This window comes from Canis lupus, chromosome 33 (assembly GCF_011100685.1).
Source record: "Canis lupus familiaris isolate Mischka breed German Shepherd chromosome 33, alternate assembly UU_Cfam_GSD_1.0, whole genome shotgun sequence".
NCBI lineage: Eukaryota > Metazoa > Chordata > Mammalia > Carnivora > Canidae > Canis > Canis lupus.
The window spans coordinates 16,551,428-16,571,874 of NC_049254.1; the positions used below are offsets into that span (position 1 = coordinate 16,551,428).

A 20,447-nucleotide genomic window follows, 5' to 3' on the forward strand; every position below is an offset into this window, starting at 1 on the left:
ATGTGGTAAAAAAATAATATCAAAGTATCAAAATAGGTAGTATTAAAAATAGATTTTTGATAACTTCTATTGTTTTTGATTCATTGTTGAAAGTGGGAGAGATTGGAAAGTGAACTGTTGTCGCTTTATACTTTTAGACACTTTAATGTGATCTCTACTATGAATGTCAAATTATTTTGTTTTTTTAAATAACCCATAGAAGTTATTATAGTACATGAATCATTATATTTTCTTTTTCTTTTATAATTCTTTTTGAATATTTTCAAGTGATATGTGTCCTCTGCACATTCTAAATCCTGAATGACTGACTACTCAAATATATATGAAAAATCCAGACAGTTTTATTTTCACGGTTCTAGTGTTTTTATGGAAGCTACAGGTAGGAGGAAAACACTTATTTCTCTTTCTCCCTGAAAGGATAAGTTCAATTTAATTAATTAGTTAATAGTACAAATACTATTGTTTCTCTTTGCTGTTGGGAGTGTACAGTAGCCAGGAACACCATATAACAATGTCAGATAGGGTCTTACCAGATATGAAAGATTCAATTCTTTGCTTTTCCTTTGCCTCTTTATATTCTAGACAGAATCATTCATTTTTTAAAAGTTTTTTTTACTTACTCATGAGAGACGCAGAGAGGGGCAAAAACACAGGTACAGGGAGAAGCCACTCAGGCGTCCCTAGACTGAATCACTCTTTAATGAAGAACTTCAAATAATTTAGGTCTTTAGAAATAAACGTTTATGTTTCTCCAGGACACACTTCTGTTCTATCAAACTCTGCTTCATATGGGAAAAGTTGGGGGAGGGTAGGCTCAGTGTCTGGGAGACCTTGAGAAGTAAAGCATTCAAATAGTGATTTTGGCATAAGAATCACAGTGGAGGATCTGTTTCTCCACAGTTTTAAGAGTTTAGGGGAAAAAATCTTAACTTGGAAGTGTGTTTTTTTTTTTTTTTTTTTAAGATTTTATTTATTTATTTATTCGTGAGAGACCCAGAGAGAGAGACAGAGGGAGAAGCAGGCTTCACGCAGGGAGCCCCATGCGGGACTCGATCCCAGGACCCTGGGGGTACGCCCTGGGCCGAAGGCGGCGCTAAACCGCTGCGCCACCGAGCTGCCCCTAGAAGTGGTTTTTAACTTTTGAATTTAGTTTAAGATTGGAAATGCATTAGGGATCCCTGGGTGGCGCAGCGGTTTGGCGCCTGCCTTTGGCCCAGGGCACGATCCTGGAGACTCGGGATCGAATCCCATGTCGGGCTCCTGGTGCATGGAGCCTGCTTCTCCCTCTGCCTGTGTCTCTGCCTCTCTCTTTCTGTGTGTGACTATCATAAATACATAAAAATTAAAAAAAAAAAAAAAAGATTGGAAATGCATTAGATACTTGTTTTTAGGCGACAAAAACTAATTGTAGCTGGCTAAAACGCAAAAAAGGAGGTATATATCATTAGAAGCTCATGGAATCTAAGGGAGAACCAAATTATCAGATTGTCAGTACTTGCTCACAAGTTTAAGGGTTGAAACAATAGAAAGTTCTGCCCAAATTTACTTTTGCCACGAAAAACTACTCAGAATAATTTTGTAGAAAAATTGGAAAGTAAAAATTAATCATTATCTCCTAGATAGTAAGACAAAAGATGAAAAAGAAAAACCTGATAGTTATATTAATATTTCTGAGTAAAATTAAACACTTACTGAAAATAGCCATTTGTAGTATTTTGAATTTGCTTAAGCTCTTTAGGGCGTTAGGTTTTCTGACCAAATCTATCAACGTTTTTCTAGGTGTTTTTTTTTTTTTTATCTTTTATGCTGAGAATGACTTTCCCTCTTTAAATATTATAGAATATATGTAAATATTGTAAATATGTTTTTGATTCAGCAGATTTGTTTTTTCTTTTTCCTGTCCAGTACTCTCTTTAGTAATGGTGGCTCAATAGGCGGTAGTGGTTACCAGTTGTAAGGAGGTATGATTTAGCACTACCCATGCCCATGCGACGTTATTCTGATACTTAATGTCTTAGATTTGATTGCTATATAACAAAGCACTAGGGATTGGAGGGCTTAAACAACAGATACGTATTTCTCATAATTTGAGAGGCTGAGAAGTCTAAGGTTAAGGTGTAAGCAGATTCAGCTCCTGGTGAGGACCATCTTCTTGACTTGTAGCCACATTCTCGCTTTGTCCTCACATGGTAGAGAGCTTGTATCTCTTCCTTTTCTTATATAAACGCTAATGTCACTGTGGAGGCTCTCCTTCCTGACTCATATAAACCTGATTACTATACTAGGGCTCCGTCTATAGATATTATCACTCAGAGACTAGGGCTGCAATGTAAAAATTTTGGAAAGTGCAAATACTCAGTCCATTATACCTTATCCTGTTTCCTCTCCACTTTTATCTGAGGAGGATATAATTCTGTTTATTTTTATTTTTAATTTGCTTTTATTATGAGCATTACTTATTACAAATGATTTTGACATCAAAGAGGAATACAACGTTTTAAAAACTCAAAGTTCTTTCTTTAATCCTCATTATCCCATTTTCTTGGAGTAATTAATGTTATCTGCTAGAATATATAAAGTTATTGTCAGTATATGTGCAGGCATGTGTGACTTTTTTACATTTTGATCTTCAGTGTGTGTGTGTGTGTGTGTGTGTGTGTGTGAAGCAGGGATCTATTTCTAATTATTTAATAACTCTTGCTCTTTAAACATCTTAACTAATTCAGTATTTCCCCACTCAAACAAAATACTTTGTTATTTATATATCAGTAATATCATACACATATGTTGATCATTTTGTGTACTTTAAATTGTTTTCGGATACTAATAGTAAGCTTTTTATTATTTTTACTTTAGCATTTCCCCTCCTTCCAACTGGGCCATTGATGTTTTTGAACTATTTCTTAGCTGTTGTCCCTAGTCTAGTTTGAAGAATTTTTTTTATACACTTTTCACTGCAGTTGCATTGAATTTGTGTGTTATGGGGAGATATGATGTCTAGATAGTATTTTATTTTAGGAACGTGACATATCTTACATTTATTCGAGTCAGTTGCTCAGGTTTACAGTTTTATTACAACTTTTTTCATGGGTATTTGAAATATTAATGTTTTGCAAATATTGTGTTTTATATAGTAAGTTTGTAAAGGTTATCATCTATCATAACATAACAGGTTGATTGTATATTTTGGATATACTTTGCATGTTTTTTATGCACCCATATTATTTGTTCTAATAGAACTTTACTTGGCTTTAGATTTTTCAGGTAATAGGGTTCTCAGATAATTCTGTCTGTTCCTTTGTAATGCTTTTCTTCCTTCCTTCCTTCCTTCCTTCCTTCCTTCCTTCCTTCCTTCCTTCCTTCCTTCCCTCCCTCCCTCCCTCCCTCCCTCCCTCCCTCCCTCCCTCCCTCCTGTGCTGGAATTTCCATTGTTAGTTGAACAGTGATAATGATACTGTACCATTTTGTCTTGATCTTTTTGTAATAGCAGTACCTCTTTTTTCTAGTTTAGTGTGATGATGGCCACTGATTTGAGAAGAATCCACTTTATTATTAGGAATCCTTCTTTTCTCCATTAGATTAAAAAAAAAAATCAGATGATGAATGCTAAGTTTTAGTAAATGCCTTTTCAGCATTGAATGAGACAGTCAGTGTGACCTTTCAGTGTGATAAATAGTTTAAAAATATCCTTATATTCTTGGAATATTCTACTTGGTCACTGTGTTTTTTAAAACACAAAGCTGGGTATTCATAATATGAAAATTTTAATATTCATAAATTCTTTTATTTGTATGTTTTCTGATTAATACTAGACTTATGGTAGCTTGCTAAGATACATTACAATATTATAATATGTAATACTGTAATATGTAATCCAATTATATGTTCTGGATTAATTTTAAAAGTTTGGTAATTATCTACTCTTGAAAGTATAATAGAGCACAATGGTAAATTTTGAGAACTTGATACCTTTTTAGGGCAATGGTTAATAAAACCCTTTTTTCTTCTGTAACTGTTAAGTTTAGTTAGTGTGAATTGTCTGTCCTTTTTTTGTAATACATCTTCACTCATCTCTTGTTTGTTTACTATTTCTTAAATTCATTTTTGATTTGAATGGCACAGTTTGCCTATTTATTTATATTTTATTTATCATTTATGGTTTTTTCTCCCAAAAAGGGCTCATAGAAATAATATTTTGTGAAGTTTTGTTGTTGTTTAGAACTGCTTGAACATGTTTAAACACATTATTTTTGGTTATTTTTTAAGTGATCTCTGATACATTTTTGTATTTATTTAAAAGTATAAATAGACATAACTTCAAATTTTAAAGATATTATTCATACAGTGTATTGTTTATACAGTTTTTGTATTTGAGTGTTATATTGGTTTACTTCTGAATTTGAATATTTGTCAGAAGACATGAGTCATAAACTTTCCAAGGGCTTCTATTTTATGTTCTAATATATTTGTCAATGAGCAGCATCTTTGCCTGACTCTAGTATTCATAAATGTTAGTCTTATTTATCCTTAAAATAATTTAGATTTGGCTCATTGCTTTCAGGAAGGAAGTCAGTAATACACGGGAGAAGTTTGATATCATTTCATTTTAACTTTTGCTCGTGGAATCTTTTTTCTTCATCCACAAAATAGAAAAAAAATTGATTTCACATTTACATAAGTTTTAAAGAAATTAATGCCTTCTGGTAGTTGGTCTATCTTAAATGAAGTTTTTATAGAGATTTTTGATAGAAGAGCCTTCTAGAAGAAGATACTTTGGTATTATATTTGGTTTGACAGATTCTGCATGTATTAGTTATCTATTGCTAAGTAATAAGTTACCCTAAAACTTAGTAGCTTTAAAACAACATGCATATTATCTCTCTTTATGTCAGGAATTCATGCATGATTCAGCTGGGTTCTTTGCTTAAGAGTCTTTCACAAGACTGCAGTCAAGGTGTCAGTTAGGGCTGGGATCTCATCTGGAGGCTTGACTGGGGAATGATCTCCTTCCAAGCTTAGTCTTGGCCCAATCTAGTGCTTTTTCCACTGCGGCACATACCGGCAGGTATTTGATTTATTTGAGTGTCACTCTTTGGGTCTAACATTCAGGCCACGAATATCTCCCTCTTTTGAGTCCTTTCTGTTATTTAGTCACAAGTGTGTGTGTGTGTGTGTGTGTGTACTTGCACCTATAGAAGGTCAAGTGGGAGGGACAGAGGGAAACAAGAATGGAGGAAGAATGTATGTTAGTATTAACATTTAGTATAATTTTTTATAATTAGTATAATCATTTTTTCTTATTTTAAGAACTATTTTTTCCCCCATAGGTGCCTTAGCTGGGCCAATTATTGTGGAGCCACATGTCACAGCAGTATGGGGAAAGAATGTTTCATTGAAGTGTTTAATTGAAGTAAATGAAACCATAACACAAATTTCATGGGAGAAGATCCATGGCAAAAGTTCACAGACTGTTGCAGTTCATCATCCTCAGTATGGATTCTCTGTTCAAGGAGAATATCAGGGAAGAGTCTTGTTTAAAAACTATTCACTTAATGATGCGACAATTACTCTGCATAACATAGGATTCTCTGATTCTGGAAAATACATATGCAAAGCTGTTACATTCCCGCTTGGAAATGCTCAGTCCTCTACAACCGTAACTGTATTAGGTAGGTATGTCTGAATTGCTTATTTTGGTGGTAGTCACAAGGGTTATAATAAAAGTATTTGTAAGAATTTAAAATGATTGACTATATATATGTAAACTTAGATTTGAAATAATTCAAATGTGATTTTTCAAGTTCTGTCTTAAAATTCTGATTCTAGGTGTTCTCAACTTGAACAAACTTTTGTATCTGCCTATCTATGTATGTAATGCTATGTGGTTCTTAGCTTTTTTACTTTCTTCATAAAGGTTACTTTTTGTTTATAATATTAAGTGCTGAGTGTTTTTGACATTTTCAATATTCTCTCTTAAAATTTCAGACTTTAAATTTCCACCTTTCAATAAGTTTTTCTCTATACTTAAATGACTTTTATCTTAGAGCCATTGGTATACTTCATGTTTGTTTCTGAAATCAGATTTTATTTCTGCTACTGTGGATTTCATAGCTATTTGAATCTTGGGCTATTCCTCTAATGAACAATCTTCTGTTTTCTCATATCTGGTAAATGTTAGAATTTATGTTGGAATTTAAAATGAGCTTATTAGCATGAAGATAGCCACTTGCAGTGAAAGGTTCCCCAATTTGGAAATATTGGTTTGTACTTTTAGAATAATAGAATAAGGATTAAGGAGTAATAGCAGCCATAGCCATTTCCACCCAAAGTAGGACTCCTTTAATGAGCAGTCTTTGCTCCACCTCTACCTGTTTGTCTGTTGGGGACTTAGATTCTACTACTGCTCCCCTCTCCTCAACCCTCCTTCTTCACTTTCCTTCTGGGTTTTACACCCTAGTAAAAAGCCCTTGTACTCCTCGCTTGGTCTTAGTGTCTGCTTCCTGAAAAGCAAACAAGTACACAGCCCCTAATATTTAAAGGCATAATTTCAGGGTGTCTGACATGCAGGAAAGCTATTTTGTCCAGCTCTGTCAGGTATTTTTTCATATTGAGAGTTACTACTTAAAAATAGAAATAAAATTGAATATTTGAGGACTTTATATGTTTATGACACTGCCTGAACAGCTGTGGGGAAATATAACTCATGTTTATGAAATCAATACTTTTGAGAAATATTTTGATTAGAAGGCAAGGCATAAAATAAATATCTGAAAAATGAAGTGCAGGCCATCAGCATAAAAAAAGTAACAAAGTTCATTGGCTAGAAAATAATTCTTTGTGGAAGAGGGAGCCCTTAGGAATAAAGGGTGTTTTGCTTTAAATTTTAGTAATTTCCCCTAATTTAAGACAATACTCAGTGGTTTAAAACTCAAGGCTGTTTATGGTATAAGACTAGTCTTGATTTTACCATGCCTACGTCTCTGGCTTCATCTATTCTGTCTCTTGCTCCACTTTTCCTAACAACACAAATTTAATAATCGTAATAAACTATTTGCAGTTCTGGTAATACCTGTTTATGTTCTACATGTGTTTTTCTTTCTTCTTGGATTGCTCTCTTTTTCTCCTGGCTCTCTCTTCTGACATTCTTGTATTTAACTGCTATTCATCAAACCACATCCTTTTATAAGCCATCGCTGAAATATATATCCCCTTGCAATTTGATTTTTTTTTTTTGGCTCTTTTGCCATTATATCTTGAGCTTATCTATTGCAGCAGTTACCATACTGTTTAGTGTGTGTTTTCTCCTTTATAAACACGTGGTAGACTGCAAACTCTGTACTCTAAAATTTAACTTTATCTCTAAACCCCTTTACAAGAGTTCCTAGTTATATAGCAGTGATACACCATTTAAGTGTTATTTAAGTAGGTTGTAAGAATGGATGGGTTTAACTTCTAGTCTACAAATGTTGTATAGAAAAAATAGTAGAGCCAGTCCTTGAATTTTGGGTAGATTTTGGGTAAGCAGAAGGGAAATAAGTAAAGGGAGAACAAATGAGCCAGTGGAGGGAGGCAGAAAACAACATATATTTGGGTGGAGTGGTTTTTAGTGTCAGTATTGTTGCCATTTTAGGCTGGAATTCTTTGTTGTAGTGAGCTGTCCTGTCCATTGTAGACTGTTTGGCAGCATCCATGACTTCTCCCCACTAGGTGCTAGTAGCAGTCTTTCAGTTAACAATTTAGAATGTCTCCAGACATTGCCACTTGTCCTCTAGGAGAGGAGGGGAGAGATCTCTCATTGTTGAGAACCTTCAATAGTGGAATCACTGAATAATTAGTTGATCAGAGAACTTCTATGAAATACAAGAATTAAAGGCTAGAAAGGTTGAGTAGGACTGCATTACAATAACTTGACTATTATGATGGGGAATTTGAGCATTGTATTACTAGAAATGCCAAGTTGGCATAAGGTGATGTATGTACTTCTTGACTCCCTTCTTCTACCCTCAGACCTTTGCTGTGTAAAGTGGTTCCTGAACCAGCAGCATTGGCGTCATTTGGGAGTTTATTTAGAAATACAGAATTTTAGGCCCCTCCCAGACTTACTGAATTTAGATAAGTCTACATTTTAGCAGGATTTCTAAGTGATTCATATGCAGAGTAAAGTTTGAGAAACACTGCTCTGACCACCTTCTCACTTGCTTAGAGGGATATTTAAGTCATAGTAGACTTGATTTAGGGAGTAATGTGATAAAAATTGTGATTTATGAAGATCAGTCTGGTGTTTTTGATGGATTGAAATGAAGCAGCCCTAAAGTCCTAATCCCTCAGCCCTGAGGCCATGAAGGCTTGAAAGTAATTTTCTGATTTCTGCCACTTGAGGGAAGAAGGGAGCTATTACAAAGGAATAGCTCTCAAAACTTTGTAACGTATTGGCTATAAGAAACAAGAGGTTTGAGCATAAACAGATTTTGAACCTTGGTGATTGAGGAAGTTATGTTCCTATTAATTCCTGTGGGCATGTCTGAATGAAAACGTGTTGGGAGTGGGAGGCAAAGATAATGAGATTAACATTTACTTTATTGAGTTTGAAGATATATAGGCAAAAAATACCAGGCAGGTAGTTAGAAACTGTGGAGTCAAGCCTGGTTTCAAAGTTGAAGAAAATTAGGGATCATCTAGATGGTAGTTTCTAAGATAAAAGTTTCTAAGGGAGATGCAAACAGTAACTGAAGGCTCAGGACCCAGTATTTATTAGGGCAGAGATTAGAAGAATAAGAGGTGAAGAGCTCAGACAGAGCTTTGGGAAAAACTCTGTCAAAGTAATACTACTTATATCAGGAGAAGATAAAATTTTTAAGATTACGTTAGCAGGTTTTTTTCCTCAATGAGAATTAAGCCTTATTGAATGAACATGATTTAAATAACCTTTTTTTTTTTCCAGTTTTCCTAAGAATGGTGCACAGCTAGTATTCTAAATGTATAGCATACAAGGCAATTCGTTACTTAGAATAGATCCCTTAAGGCATTAGTACTTAATTCTTTTAGAACTGAATGTGAAGAACTGTGTCAAAGTTTCAAATTCTACCAAATTAGTGAAAGAGAATGGCAAACAAAAATAGTAAGCCTGTAGATTATGTGGTAACATTAGAGTGTCAGTGGAATGGTGGTAATAGAATTCAAATTAAGGGAATGTGACATAACAAGAAAGCTTTGAGAAAATTTAACAACAAATGCCCCAAGCAGAAGAGTTGTTTCCCAATTGGTTACTTCACTGGGTGGGATATTATATAGTTGTTAAAATTATGTTTAAGAGAAGTATTGCTGCTTGAGGAAAACAAAAAATTGTAGGTATGCCATGATTATTACATCCATATAGAAACTAGTAAGAAAAGATGGTAATAACTGCATTAGGATATTGTAGTTGTGGATCATTTTTCTGTGTGTGTTCTCAATTTTTAGAAATACTGCTTTTGCCATTAAAAAATAGACTTCCATTGCTATGTATGATGGAATAACAGGGACTGGATTTTCCCTTTTTTTAAGAACCAGAAAGCAGGCAAATAAAAAACCGTTTTTAGTCATTGGACAATAGGCAGTGTAGAATTATCCCTGAAAAAAGGACACCAAAGTTCTTGCTTCCTCCTGAGGCAGTTTCCAGGCTACCACTCAGTGACAAGGATTGAAGTGGAGAATGATGGTCTCAGGAAGTAAAAGAGACACACTGGAATTCAGGGAGGATAAGTGATTAGGATTTGTGGAGCAAAATACTTTCCAGCAGAATACTGGAAAGCAGAGAGCATCAGAGAGTGAGTGTGTGCTTTAGACATCTACAGAAGGGCGCTCTGAAGTCTTTGGGTTAGAACTGCTCTGTGTCCATGGGAGAGGAAACTTTTGAGGTTGGGGAAAGAACCAGGAGAAAGTAGTAGATCTATCCAACAATCACACAGGGCAGGGAAAACTATGTTCCCTCCATTCAGAGTATGTAGAGAACTGGTAGCAAAGAGGAAGCAGCAGCAAAACTACTAGACAAGGAAGGGGCCAGAGAAACTAAAACATTGAGGTACATGAGGAAAGTAACTTTAGAAAGCCAGTAAAGTCTACAACCAGGAGATTGATTTTCTTTAGAAAAAACAGATACTGTAACTTAAAATTGACTTTAAAACAAATTTTTAGGTTCCTCAAAGATAAAAGCTTCTATTAATGATGGCATAATTTATTCAGACCAACTCTTCCATAGGGGTAAAATATACCATTGAAACCTTCAAAGAAGTAAGAACATAGTGAGAAATACAAGTAGATCAAAATCTAGGAGAAGATGAAAATAGAAATAAGCCTTGCACTGAAAGTTGCATTCAACCTGGAGACTTGATAATTCAGAAGAAACACCTGACAATGCTAAGCTACAATCTTGAGCTCCTTGAGAAGAGAGACATAAATTTGTAAATGTGGTTCTACTCAAGATGGGATGTCTAATATCCCTTCTCTTATTCACCTGGTATCCAAAGGCTTACATTTTCAGAATAGTAGAAAACTAGAAGTAAACCAGCCTACTTATAGACTTATAGGTTTATAATGACCTGAGTGATTTGATCCTAAATTCAGGAGATCCTGGCCTGATAAGTGATTTCAAGAGTTTGACAGAAGAAAACTCAGATATTTTCTGGAGGAACAGTTCCTTTACTCTAGACCTCAGATTATTTCTACCTTAATTATCCAAACAGGCATTATAGTAGTCTCCTTGAATAGGCAGGTAGGTATACAAGTAAAGAAGATCCCACAAGCAGCAGCTGACACAAATAAGACAAAAGAAACTGACCTGCAAAGTTATAGGATGTTGGAATTATCAGACAGAGACTATTAAACAATATCATTTAACATTTGAAGAGATAAGTCAGTCTATAAAAGTTCTGCAGAAAACAAGAAACTATAAAAAAAAATCACATAGTAATTGGCCTTGAAGTAGAGAAGTCATTTTTAGTGTATAAAAGCAGTTAACCATAAAAGGGAAATTAAAGACTGATAAGTTTTAGTACATTTGAATTAAAAACTTCTGCTCATTAAAACATGCCATAGGGCAAAAAGACAAGCTTTAAACTGGTAGAGGATATTTTTACCACATATAACCAAAAAAGGACTCTCTTTCCAAATCAATAAGAAAAAGCAATTGGCTTTAATAGACATTTTGCAGAAGAAGGAATTCCAAATGGACTGTAAACGTGGAAAGACCTTTAACATCATTCATAATAGAAGTTAAAAATACGGTCTCAGTGATCTGCCCTTATATACATACAAGAGGGACAGACATTGAGAAGTAAGGCAAGGGATCCCTGGGTGGCGCAGCGGTTTGGCGCCTGCCTTTGGCCCAGGGCGCGATCCTGGAGACCCGGGATCGAATCCCACATCGGGCTCCCGGTGCATGGAGCCTGCTTCTCCCTCTGCCTGTGTCTCTGCCTCTCTCTCTCTCTCTGTGACTATCATAAATAAATAAAAAAAAAAAAAATTAAAAAAAAAAAAAAGAGAAGTAAGGCAATATCAAGTGTGATGAGTCTCTGGACCAATAGGAACTCTAGGATTTGGAGTAAATTGGTACTTAGGAAATCTTCTTGACATTATCTGGTAAAGTTGAAAATAAAAATCGTAGTAGCAATTTCACTACAAAGGACAAACTAGAAAAACACCTGCACAAATATACAAAGATACATGAATGAGAATTCATGTTTCTTATAAAATTGTTTATACTAAACAGGAAATAGCACCAGTGTCCAATGGTAAATAAACAACAGTACAATAATTAAAAATAATATCTCTTGAGTAAATTATGAAACAAAAATAGGTAGATACAAATCAAGAAAGATGGTATTGAAAGAACTAGTTGAAAATTTGGGAAATGAATAAAATAATTGAGATAAAAACTTAATATACAGAGAAACTATAAGCTTGAGATAAGTAATTCATGAGGTGAGACTAAGGAATTTTTGCAGAAAGAAGCACATGAAATTTGTTGGAAAATGTGAAGAGATAGCTAGGATATATGAAAGTAGATTGAAAGGGTCTAAACATTAAGGTTACTTTCACCTGCTGAAGAGCTTTCTTATATTAGAAAAAGGTAATGGGATACACATTCTAGTAGATGTAACTATTATTGACATTACATTTTAACAGTATAGGTTCCATACTGGTAACCTAATTTATATTTTCTGTAAACATTTTTGCTGCAAAATGAAGCACTGTGTCTTAAAACTGTATCTTTTCCTCTTTCAAAGTAATACTTAAAGTCTCATAATGAAAATTATGGTACTAATTTACAGGAATTTTTCATATACTAACTTTGGGGAGTACTCATCAGTTGCTGTAAAGAAAAATATATCTCTTCTAGGGAGAATAGTCTTCGAGGTTTTCAAGTCTTACTGAAATTCTTGTTTGTCTTGGCTCATGATGTTCTTCTCTTCTTCCAAGAATCCAGTGGGTGTTGGCATTACTTAAAAGTGTGTGTGTATGTAGTTTTTACATGCATTTGCCCCTAAGTTTATGAAATATGGCTAGATAGGGTTTGGAAAGGTGTAATATGTTATTTTTTGAAATGTAACTAATTATTTTTTAAATTTTAAACAGTTGAACCCACTGTGAGCCTGATTAAAGGGCCAGATTCTTTAATTGATGGAGGAAATGAAACGGTAGCAGCCATCTGTATCGCAGCCACGGGGAAACCAGTTGCACATATTGACTGGGAAGGTGATCTTGGTGAAATGGAATCCACTACAACTTCTTTTCCAAATGAAACCGCAACAATTGTCAGCCAGTACAAGGTGTTTCCAACCAGATTTGCTAGAGGAAGGCGGATTACTTGTGTTGTAAAACATCCAGCCTTGGAAAAGGACATCCGATATTCTTTCATATTAGATATACAGTGTAAGTAAATGATAACATTTGCTTTATAAACATATGCATTTTAATTTTCTTGCTTCGACATAATTCTGTGTCCAACTTGTTAGTTTGAATATTTAGTATTCGTATATTCTTACAGCTTTTCCTTGTTGACATTTTCTTTCTTAATTTTTAAAAATATCTTCATGGAAATTTCATTTAACTGAAATATTTTTTATTTGTAAAGAATGGATAGTGACTTTAAAGTTGCTCTCCAACTTAAAATGATTTAGACTTACTCTTTTTTAGACCTTGAAAATAGGCTGGACTTAAACAGATTGTGGTAATTTATACCTCAAAATGTGCAATACTTAGAGACAAACAACTACTTTTCCAGTTTGATTAATTTAGCTATGATTCAGTTCTATTGATGCTATCCATGATGTTTTCAGTAAGAATTTTTTACTGCTTAGATGCATTTTAGTTTGAAAATAATTGTTTTTCCAATGCTGTTTTTCATCTGATTTTATTGATCGCATTGTAAGATTCTCATATTGTAAGACAATATTTTAAAGACATCGTTAGGATAATAACCATTGTAGATAAGGTTCAAAGCTTTGCCCATCTCCTATTTCTATTTTTTGTTAGGGATGCTCCATTGTATATAAAGTTTGTATGTATATATGTATGTGTGTATACTTTTTCCTGTACATTATCTCAGTTGTTGCTATGTTGTTTGTGTAGCATTTACAGTTTTTGAGAAAGAAAAAGTGATACTGTTTATAACAAGGATATGAAAATTAATAGGTGTTTAAAGGAGATATTATAGTTTTCTTCATGTATTTTTTGATAGGACATACATGGAATTTTAAATTGCACGTATTCGTTACACTTGGTATAATGGTTTCTAAAGCTAATTCTAAGAATCTTTTTCAACATTTATAGGGTTGAACTTGGGAAGTTATCTTACATGAATGTTATTGCCATTTTATCCTTGAGTGTGGATACCTTCTTTTCACTTCTCTGGAGAATCCAATTAAAATGTCTCTTTTTCCTTTTCCTACCTTACTTTCACAGACTCTTAACTTTTTCCTTTTTCTTGTAAAATTCAGATCCCAATTGTAAGTACTATTAATCTTTTCCTCATATATATATTGTCCTTCCTTATATCTCATGACTGAAATTTTCAATTTGTATTATGTACATTATGCTTTTTTGGTTGTTTACTTGAATGCAATCCTTAATGTATACAATATTTCTTTTAATATAAGACTTACATAATTATGGCTTAGATTTATTGGCTTGCTCCTAAAGTGTTCTTAGAGTAATCATGGTTTTTTTCCTCTTTTTAATTGGGACCTATAAAACATGTAAACAACATTTAAGGAGATAAACTCTTTTTTTTTTTTTTAAGGGATTTTGCAGACGTTAAATTTTTTTTAAATTTTTTTATTTATGATAGTCACAGAGAGAAAGAGAGAGAGAGAGGCAGAGACATAGGCAGAGGGAGAAGCAGGCTCCATGTACCGGGAGCCCGACGTGGGATTCGATCCCAGGTCTCCAGGATCGCGCCCTGGGCCAAAGGCAGGCGCTAAACCGCTGCGCCACCCAGGGATCCTCAGAGATAAACTCTTATATCCAAAATTCAGATCTCAAAATTTGGAGGTATTCTTTGGGATGCCTTACTTTTAGTACCTGTTCCCTCCTTCTAGTAAAAGAAATTAGACTCACAGATATCTGTACTGTTGTTTCAGCAACATTTTTAGTACCAATTGTGTGTTACAAAAATGTTAATTCTTGGTATTTATGAGGCAGTCATTTCTTAAAATTACAAGGTAATTATACCTTAGGAAAAGTTTAATTTTTTGCACTTTTTAAAAAATTTTTGTAAACCTTGCTTGACAACAGATCAAGCTTCCCTGACAGAATTAAACGGACCTGGTCTTTCTCTGACTTCCCCATCTGGTCATGTACTATTTACCTAGTTTATTCTGTAACTCATCTTTAAACCTTTATGACCTTCCTCAGCCTCACCCCCAGTCTAAATTAGGCCCTTCTTATCTGCTCTATATCATCCTATTCTTTTCCTTCTTGGCTTTCATAACAGGTTTTAGCTTTTAAGATTTTCTCTTCCTTATTAAAAACTATTAGAAAATAAATTTTATGAATACAGAGTTTGTATGTATACCAAATGCTTAAAACAGTGCCTGCCATTTACTAGGAGTTAAACAATATGATGGTTGAATGAATGATTTGTATTGGATTGTATAGTTTGAAGGCATAAATTTCTATTGCTGGTAGAAAGGGATAATTGCTTATTTAACTAATTATATTGTGATTTACCAAAAGATGTTTGGGTGCATTGATGGATGAAATTTCATGTTTTACGACAGTTGAGGCCACAGATAATTTAACTTTAATTGTAATTATATCCATAGAAAGTTTGTGTCACATCTCTACTTACCCGTAGACTATTAATTATAACACAGGAAATCTAATCTCTGTAATTGACTTTGTATCTTTTAGGGGGTATTTTCTTTCAGATTAAACATTTCTTTAAAGATAGTTTTATATGGTGACTTGGTATAGGTACCAATGCCACATCTTACCAAATTAAGTAATATAATGTATTTCCACTGTTCATAAGTTTACATTTTTCATAATGGGACTCATACTTTGTTCTTGGTGATGTAGGTTTGTGAATATCCTTACATTCAGTGTTCATAATAACTACAGCTGTACATGATTATAGTTGTCTGGTGTGTGGGTACTCATTGTCCATTCATGCACTCATTCTTTCGGTCAACAAATATTTATTGACTACTGTCTTCCACACTGGTTATGTGTTTTGACAGGAGGAAAAATGATTTCTATTCTTCTGAAGTTTAGTCATCATGTTAATGCTTTGTCATTATATATTGCATTAATCATTAGCAAAGGGTAATTTGTACTTTTATGCATTTATTTTATAGATGCTCCAGAGGTTTCAGTAACAGGCTATGATGGGAATTGGTTTGTAGGAAGAAAAGGTGTTAATCTCAAGTGTAATGCTGATGCAAATCCACCACCCTTCAAATCTGTGTGGAGCAGGTAATAATGTCAGATACTTCTAAAGATAAATTATTTAAAAGTGAAAATTATTCTTAAATACATATTTATTTTTAATCAGTGTAATACATGATGATTGTAATGGCTGAAAGTTAAATTAAGGATGAGTGTTCTCCTGTCCCACCTCTTCCCTACCTTCCTACCCCTGCAGTTTTGTTCTTAAGAGACTAGTTTTTAGCCATTTTAGCAATTCCTCTGGTAGTTAACCACCATTGGTCTTAAATTGTTACTTCTTAATACTATAATGTTGACTTCTTACTATAACAGATGAAAATTTAATTTTATATCTACCCCTTCAAACACAAACATACCGATATACATATTCTAACCATAATAAGTCCTAATGAAATTAAGCCACTTTTAGTTAAACTCTATAATCAATGTCTCCCTATGACACATAAATATTATTTATTGACAGTATAGTATACTAGAATTGTTTTATTTTGTCTAAAATCTTTGTTTTCCCTGAGGCTAATAATTCTTAGTCTCAAAGAATATCCTTAATTCTCTTTATCTGTGAAATTTCAAACTGTTATACTAAGGTTTTCATTTATATTTTTCAGTATTTGGGGCTCCCCTTTAGTCTTGAGACCTGAATCTTTCAACTGTGTATAGTTTTTTTTTTTCATTTTTTTGATCATTTCCCCTTTTTTAAATTTGCTTCTACTAGACCTTTCTTATTGTTCAGTTTTTTTGTTCTACCTAGGAAATTTCCTTCACTTTTTCCCCTCATTGACTTAATTGATTTAAAACATTTTGGAGGCATACTTTTTTTTCATGTTTTTTAAAGATTTATTAGAGACGGAAGGCAGAGGGAGAGGGGGAGAGAGAGAGGGAAGGGAGAGGGGGAGAGAGAATACTCATGTACACGCCTGCAGAGTGGAGAGCCCTGGTCCCAGGACACCGAGATCATGATGTGAGTCGAAATCAAGAGTTGACACACTTAATGATTGAGCTACCCAGGCACCCCCACATTTTTTATTTCTAAGAGCGTTTTCTTATTTCTCTTTCATTTTATGGCATTTTTTTCTTATTTTATGGCTGTAGTGTCTTGCTTCTTCCTAGAAGCACCTTACTAAAGTTTATTTCCTCTTCAGAGAGTTTTTACTGCTTCTTATTGTCTCCTTCAAGTTCTTTTGTTTTTTCTTTGGTTTTTAATTTTGTAGATATTCCTTCATTTTCTCAGTTGTCCAATCATTTCACAGTGATGCATTAAAAGAAAATAAAATCCTCACTGGAAATTCTGTCTTTGTAGTGGGGATTACTCATTAATAGATTCCATTTAGAGTGATCAGTTAAGAGTTATTTCCCTGGGGAAGCTTCAGATGTCATTCAGGAAGAGTGAAAGTCTTTTTCTGTGGCCATTCAGTTTATTAACCTTCATCCTTCTTTCTAAAACATAAATGCCTAGTATCTTGTACAGAGTTGAAAGGAGTCTGTTTTTTCAACTTTCAGCTGATGTCCATAATCCTAGCCCTTTGCTTCACTCCGGCTTTCTGTAGTAGTACAGTGAGTCAGACTCCAAATCTTGGGTTCCTTGGACCAAAGTCGTATACGCTTGGAAGCACTTCTTCAGCCCAAAATGGAGCTTCTCATCCTTGGCGCTGTTAACATTTTGAGCTGGATAAATCTTTGTTGTGGGAAGCAATCCTGTGAATTGCAGGATGTTTAACAGCCTCCTTGGCCTCATACCCACCTCCCCATTGTGAAAATCAAAAATGTCTCCAGACTTGTCAGTTGTCCCCTGGAGACAAAATCATTCTTGATTGAGAAACAGTGACTTAAAGCGTATATTGTTTTTTCCATTGGTTTTTCTGTCTTCTAAAAGTTTGTTGAAACGTCTTGTCTGATGAATTCTGCGTCCTGTTCTCTTGATCCTTGTGCCTTTTTAATAGCTTTTAATTCCTTTACTCTTGTTTTATTTGAGATATTGTGGGAACAAGGAAACAGTATATTAGGTCAATCTGTTGACCTAATTTTAAAGTTTATAAAGTAGAGAAAGTTTTTTTCATTTACATTTTCTGAAAAGTGGAAAGAAGTCATTGGTTATGTGTGGTAGATTATTTCTAAAAGTCATACAATTCTGAGTTCCCTTCCTTGTATTTGTACTTGGAGATGCCTTTTTGAGTAAGACATCTAATCTCTCTAATTCTTTGTTTCTTCACTGATAATAGTACATCATAGAGTTGTGAGGGTAGAGACAATGAATATAAACAAGGTTAACATAGGTAAAATAGTATAGAAGTGCTTTGCATGTCATTTGGTGTGAGTTTAATGTGATGGATTTTTCTGACCATGGCTTATTTGAATAAGCAACTTTAAGGGATTATAAGCCATTTTTATATTTCTCACAATTAAAGAAAATAGAATTTGGGCATCAAGGTGCAGAGAGATAATTGGTATTTCTATATACTCTGTATTTACTCTCATCCTCCTAGAAGTTCACCTTTTGAAAGCTGATGCTTGTACGAATGTTCTTTTCAGAGTTCTTGTAGAAGAAGGTTGAGTGTTTTTGTTTTTTTAAACCATGTAAGAATATTGCCTTTTTTCTCCAATGCTAAATTAAAGTTCCTGCACTGTAAAATATTTTATTGACTGTTCTTCTACCTACTACCATTGGATTTGCAGAACAAAATCATTCCTCATATTGTCCACTGTTGGTTCTGTTTCCTTCTACCTTCTTCTTATTTTTTGTTCTTATTCTCTTTGTAATTACTTGTCAGTCTTCTGTGTATTTAGATCATTTATAGCAGGGACCAAATCTTATTTACTTCTGTATTTCAGCAAACCAGCAGAGCAGAGTATGGTTAATATTAAGCTCCTAGTAATTAAATAATGGATGGCTGAGTGAATGAATAAATGAACCTTTTTAAAATCTGCTTAGCTCAAACCATAATATTTGAGTGGTTTACTTGACTTTTTGTCCTCTTAAAAAATAACTCATGGGCTTTAGAAATAAATTCAAAATAAATACATCTTGGTGTGCTTTTTGGTACCCTAAGGTTGCCAGTATGAAATATAACAGTATACTTAGTTCCATTGCAATGAATGGCTTTAGAATTGTCATAGGCTTTTATTCCTGTTGTGGTTTATAGTAATGTATACACTAGATAGGACCTCTTAGCCAAGTTAGTATAGACACCATTTTAAAAAAGTTATTATTGATGGCAAATGGTACCTTGGTTTTTACTGTCACAGATGCCCACCTTACAAATGAGATGATTTTATATGAAGACCCTTTTTTGATGCTTTAGAAACTAATCGTCTTTGAATGGGGCACAGTATAGATTTTCTCAGTGTGAATTGGTGCTCTTTAAGTATGCTGCAAAAGGTGCCAAGACATTATCATGTACTTAAATGAGATGGCTTTTCAGTAAGAAATTTATAGGTATATTATGAATTCACTGATGTACTGAGAATTATTTTTAATTCTTCTGAAACTGCATGTCTTCAGATAATATATTTTTCTAATTTTCCAGTTTTCTGAATGTAATTCTTTAAAATCACATAATTTTTTTCTTTCCTTGCCTTCCATTCTAATATGTTGGCCTACTTGGCACTTATGTCTGTTGGTATTTTGAAAGAATGGGTATTCTTTTTTTTGAAGGAATGGATATTCTTAATGGATTTTTCAGTTCATTTTTATTGAAGTGAAAATTTGTATCATATACTTCCATTTCACAGTGAATTTTACCTAAAAAATGCCAGTTCTTTCACTAACATCTTAAAAGTGTACATCTTGTGTAAATAGCTGTCAGTGAATAAAGTCTGAAGATATTTAAAATAATTTCATCCTTTTTAAAATCTAGGTTGGATGGACAGTGGCCTGATGGTTTATTGGCTTCAGACAATACTCTTCATTTTGTCTATCCATTGACTTTCAATTATTCTGGTGTTTATGTCTGTAAAGTGACCAATTCCCTTGGTCAAAGAAGTGATCAAAAGGTCATCTACATTTCAGGTAAGTTACTGTCTACTCCCAAAATGAGTTACTGAAATTATTCCACTAATTGTAATCATAACAACACTGTATTCTCGCCAGTGATTTGTATTTGCTAACGTACGGATTCATCAGTGTGAGTTTTTCCAAATAATCTAAAAGAGATGTGATAAAGTAACCCTACCCAAGATACATATGTAAATTGGCACTACTTAAATGTCAAATGTCTATGCAGCAAGCTTATATACATTTTAAGACCTTTGCATATAGTTAATATTTCAGTTCCATAGTATTAAGTATTCCTTTCATAGATTGTATGTACTTTTCTAGGCTCTTTGATTTTTATACTGAGAACAAATATTTGAGTTTGTGTGTTATTTTGGTGGCTACTGTGAACACAGGTGTCTCATAAAATGGGCTATTGACTTTGATGACCTGACTTATTAAATAACATAGTTTGTTACTTAGTATGGAACTATATCATATTGGGTTACTGACAGTGAAGTAGGAGTGCTACTGAAAATGTTGTAATGAA

At 33.9% G+C, this 20,447-nt stretch overlaps 1 protein-coding gene across 15 annotated transcripts in view; it reads left to right on the forward strand.

Annotated features, from left to right (window-relative positions):
• NECTIN3 (nectin cell adhesion molecule 3) overlaps positions 1–20,447 on the forward strand; it is a 295,554-nt gene that overhangs the window by 34,876 nt on the left and 240,231 nt on the right. For all 15 annotated transcript variants that reach the window (XR_005383302.1, XR_005383301.1, XM_038582765.1 and 12 more), the window contains exons 2-5: positions 5,328–5,669; positions 12,613–12,909; positions 15,837–15,954; positions 19,782–19,933. Coding sequence is in view for 13 of the 15 variants with exons in the window: in XM_038582765.1 (XP_038438693.1) it covers positions 5,328–5,669; positions 12,613–12,909; positions 15,837–15,954; positions 19,782–19,933 (909 nt within the window). In the remaining 2 variants the exon portion in view is untranslated. The remainder of the gene's footprint in view (positions 1–5,327; positions 5,670–12,612; positions 12,910–15,836; positions 15,955–19,781; positions 19,934–20,447) is intronic.